The sequence below is a fragment of the Crassostrea angulata genome, chromosome 6 (assembly GCF_025612915.1).
Source record: "Crassostrea angulata isolate pt1a10 chromosome 6, ASM2561291v2, whole genome shotgun sequence".
In the NCBI taxonomy this organism is placed as follows: Eukaryota; Metazoa; Mollusca; class Bivalvia; order Ostreida; family Ostreidae; genus Magallana; species Magallana angulata.
Window position 1 is genome coordinate 46701027 of NC_069116.1, and position 5063 is coordinate 46706089.

General features: G+C 34.4%; 1 protein-coding gene across 5 annotated transcripts in view; it reads left to right on the forward strand.

Moving 5' to 3' along the window:
* The first annotated feature begins 4557 nt into the window (after window positions 1-4557).
* LOC128189341 (RNA-binding protein Musashi homolog Rbp6-like) overlaps window positions 4558-5063 on the forward strand; it is a 51309-nt gene continuing 50803 nt past the window's right edge. For 4 of the 5 annotated variants that reach the window (XM_052860909.1, XM_052860911.1, XM_052860912.1 and 1 more), the window contains exons 1-2: window positions 4559-4731; window positions 4882-4922. In XM_052860909.1, the coding sequence (XP_052716869.1) occupies window positions 4658-4731; window positions 4882-4922 (115 nt within the window). In that variant the 5' untranslated portion in view covers window positions 4559-4657. Of the gene's footprint in view, window positions 4732-4881; window positions 4923-5063 lie in introns of all 5 variants that reach the window. The other variant, XM_052860913.1, reaches the window with a different exon arrangement.

A 5063-nucleotide genomic window follows, 5' to 3' on the forward strand; every position in this document is an offset into this window, starting at 1 on the left:
CGGAACAATCCGGCGGCTGACAGCCAGACATTTTTTCTTTTTTTCAACTTCAATGTTATATCCTACCTTAAAACTCATATCTAATGTTTTACAAATAAAAGGAATAATTCCTTTATGATAAGTTTATCAATAAATGGTTTTGTACTACCGCACAACTGGCAGAAATACTAACACCATGTCCTTTATGGTTTTTCTATACATGTAATTATGTTATTGTAATAAAACCTGCAATATTGTCGATTTTAATATCTACAAAAATGATAAAAATAAAACTACATGATAAAGATATCCTGATTGAAATAAATTACTGATTTTCTGTACGTGTTTAACGCTAGTAATATTCTCATTTAATAAATTTAAATGCGTACTTCTATTTTTTGTAGCATTTTACAGAATTAAAATGATTCCCTAATTTGCTTCAAAAGGATTCATAATTTATTCCATAATTCGAGCAAGTGTGGAAAATTATGTTTTATCGAAAACAAGTTACAACTATAAAATCTCCATATCTTCTCTAGTTTTTTTTATGATAGGAAATCTTGATTGGAATTGAAATTGAACTTTTTTTCTCCAAACATTTAGCAGATTTCCAGACAATTAGAATTACTTGTTTTGTTTGTTTTTCTGTTGGGGGGGGGGGGGGGGGGGGGGTCGGGGGTTATACAGAATATTCGGGGTGGGGGAAGGGGTGTTTAATTAATCAGAACAGCCCAACCCCCTGTAAAACTACACAATCATAATGATACAAAATAAAAGTGAAGTGCAAAAAAATAATGAATTTTTAAATACGTTGATTCGACATTGTGCATATCTATATATGCTCAATATTCATGCTGTAGCAATACTTTGATAAGCACTGTGTTTAACTTAAGTCTCGTTAACTAGTTGAAAGGAACATGATATCAAATAAGCAAAGAAAAAAGAGGAACGCTATGTTATAAATACGACACCCTCCCCCACCCCATACTTGTCTCGGCGTTTTTTCGAGGATGGCTAAATCTAAGGCAAACCAATCAGAACATTTTACAAATCTACCATATATTTAGAATGACCGATAAAATGATGCTTTTAAAGGAAATATATATTGGAATACTTGATAATTAGTTTTTACCGGTGAATATGATATTTAAGCATGTAATATGTTTAAAATAAAAAATTTTAACCACCCCCCCTCCCAAAAAAAACCCCCGAGTTTAGCGCGTTGCCTAATTTAGCAAAATGTACTATATACAAGGTCCTACACCTAAGAGACATGGTTGGTTTGCTACAATGTAAATAAATAAGAGCTACATGTATATGAAAAGTTTGTGATGCTGGAAACTGAGGCCGGACTTAGACTGAAGAATGAACGATATCGGTGCCCGGGAATTGCTTCATTCTTCAGTCTAAGCCCAGCCAATCAGTGGCCTCAGTTCCACTAAAAATCTACCACAAATCTACCACAAATTGACCAATGAGATTATGCATGCTTCTAAGAAGAGTAAATACAGGAGATAGAATCCGCCATATTGGATGTGGAATATACATACATTTTAGCGTAATTATAAAAATCTTTGTAACCCCCCAAAAGCTATATTGCTGTCTAGTTTAGCAAATTGATATACTAGGAGGCCCCAAGCCCTTTGTCTACAATGTCCAAAAGAACTGTATAAGAAAATAATACAATTTGTAGAGAGTTTGTGACTTCGAAGAGGAAATGAGGCCACTGATTGCTAAAGATGATATCCCAAGCTATCCAGCGGCGCGGATCTAGAGAGGTATTTGACCCCCCCCCCCCCAACCCCCGAAACAATTAGCAGTAAAACCAAATATCTTGTTCGAATAAATGCATGGAATATATATATATGAATATGAACAGGTCAATAGAAATTGAATAAATTGGCTATTGCACATTGAAAGGGAAACTCTATTTATAAGTATGCTATCGTAAATACTTAATTAAAGTACTCGTATAATGAGCTGCATTACATTTGGGGGTAGTATTTCAATGGAAATACAACTGAAGATGTCATGATAGAAGTTCTAAATGATAGAAGTTTGTCTTTATAATGTATTTCTGGACCATTGTCGGTCTATTTTGATTAACAACTTTGATGTAGATCAATTCCCGTAATGTGATAATTTTGTCTCATTATAAATGGAATAACTTTATGTAAGTTATAATAGCATTTTTATATCATTATAATATACGGAAAATTATACCTTTAGTAACAAGAAATGATTTAAATCTCAAGTTTCTTTCATATGGATTTTTAATAAAGGTTAAAATTACATGATGAAATATCATATCAGTTAACACATTTTACAGTAATTAAAATCAACTGCTCCACACGTTTTCAAACTTTATTTCATTATGCGAGCATGTAAGGAAAATTATGGTTTGTCAGAAACACATTTTAATTGCATCAGAAATAGCCTTTATATTTTTTCTGTAAATTCCTCTATTTTCCAATTCTTTTTTTTTTCTCTCCAAACGTTTAGCATGAAAAGATTAACACACCGGGAATTGCATGGTTTTTCGCGGGGGTGGGGAGAGGGGTGCATTGGTCAGCAGATTCGGAGGGATTCTTAAAAATTAAAACAGGTATCCCCTCCAAAAATTGCCTAACATAAAAAATACACATTTAAGGCAAGAAAATACATACTTTTGAATTAAAAATAATGTTTCTTTGCGTGAATACATTTTCAAGATCCATATACATGAATTCATACATGAATGTACATGCTGTAGTAGAACTTTAAAAAGTGGGAAAGGTAGTGTCTCCTCAAATTATATTGTCAAAAAAATGTAAATCTTTATAACATGCATGCATGTATATACATGACCTCCTCTGTCCACTGCCCCCCCCCCCCCCCCCATATACATGTACTTATGCCCCCCCCCCCCCAAAGCACTCTTAAGGTCTGTTACAGAAATGCACTCGTGCAGTACTATAGTATATAGCAGAGATGCAGGTTTATATCACGGATGGGATATCAGACAACATTGAATTAACATCGTGATAGCGTGCACATTTACTTTATGTTGTTTTGATCAACTGATTAATGATGTTTGATCGATCAAATTTTTAGAATTTTCAAACATGATACATATTTGATTATTTGATAACCGATCGTTGATAGAGTGGTGTTGTTTTTTTTTTTGCTATCGGTGTAAGTGTCTGAATCGATCAATAATGCATGTATTGAAACATGTATCATGTCATTTAATCAATAAATAATACGTTCTCTGAGCATTCAAGTTTTCTTTAAACAATAAAAAATAAAAAAAAATTTTTTATTTCAAACGATACAAATTTCAAAATGTTCATACATGAAACTCGCAGGTTTTTTTGTTTGTTTTTGTTTTTTATTTGGTTGTTGTTGTTCGTTTTGGTACAAAATATGTATACGCAGAGAGAGAGAGAGAGAGAGAGAGAGAGAGAGAGAGAGAGAGAGAGAGAGAGAGAGAGAGAGAGAGAGAGAGAGAGAGAGAATCGATCATGGGATATAATACTCGAATTCCAAATATCTAATAAATACCTTGATCAATTCATCAATCTCCTTATTTCATATTATTCATTTTAAAAATACAGATGTACTTTGAAATCAATACATGTTCGTGAGGAGGCACTTCAAATGCGCCTGATTTTATGGTAGAGTGTAAATGATTGTGTTGATCAAAATTGTTTATGTCTCATCTCTATTATTTTTTCTTTAAATTCCATGAAATAAATAACATGCATGTATATATGATTTCACAAAATCGATTTTGCAAGAGGAAAGGTTATTTGAATATTTTTTTGGAGAAAGACAACGAGAAAACTGTTATCTATTATAAAACTGAAAATGATATGAACACATTTACTCTGCCTTCTCTGTATAAAAAGTAACTGAATCTGCGTTTTATAAAGCTGAATCCCTGGAAAAACGTGTTTCCCCCCTGATATTTCCCCCCATATCATACAAATGATAAGACGGAATTTCACGCGCAATGCCAACTTTTTTATCTGAGAAAAGCTCGCAGAATCAATGGTCAGGCACTGTGTTCTGAAAACGTCACACCCTGAGAGATTTTGGCATTTTGGAAACTTCGTGGCTCGTTGATTAGATAACTGTTACATATGAAAGTCTTTCATGTGTATATCGCGGCGTTTTATCTATTGTTTTCTCTCGGCCTCCACGTGGTATAAACGTGTACCCCTTATCTATTTAATCTAATTAGCTCTTAGACAACTATGGCACGCAAATATTTGTTTACTTCATAGTCTCACAAATATTATATATTTATCATTCTTACAGTCCTACAAAAGCATTTTATAAACACAATGAATATTCCAATCAATACCTAAAAATATAATTTTTCATTCATGCATTACGAGTGTTGTGGTTTATCTTATGGGCGTGTTTGTTTTCATTGTTATCGTTTTTACTCAGAAAGGCGGTACCTTCTATTGACAGGTGCTCTCAACGTCAGAAAACTGATTACCGTTGCTATGGCGACAACGTCTTAACCAATCGATCGAAGCAGTTCTATGTCAATCAATGACACTTCGCGCTTTACCGAGGCGCGGGAATTGCCCACCCACAATGGTTCTAGTAGATCTTTGAGCTATTCCCACGTGCAGGAGTTTCTTTACAGTGTAGTGTTAGATAGGAGTAGTGTACAGTAGACAACATGAAGATGGACCCTACAAACCCTCAATCCCCAACAAATGGCTCGTTGGATGGAGATGTCCCGAATGATCCTGGGTGAGGAGTTTAGAACACATGCAAATTTTTCAGCTGATCTTTGTGTGTCGGTGACGCGCCGTTTCGGAAATTTCTCTCAATATTTCTTTCCGAGTTATCTAGGTCATTCATCACGGCTTTCATGTTAAATTTTCTCTTTGGTTTTTACAGGAAAATGTTTATTGGGGGACTAAGTTGGCAAACTACAGTCGGTAAGTCGTTAATTCTTTCCTCCGTCTGTTTTATTTTGGAATTGTAAAGCGTGGGATACGCTTTGTGAGTTCCCCCTTAATTGATCAATGGTCGACGATCGCGTTGATTCTACAGCTATTTTAAACCCCGCTGTCATGAAG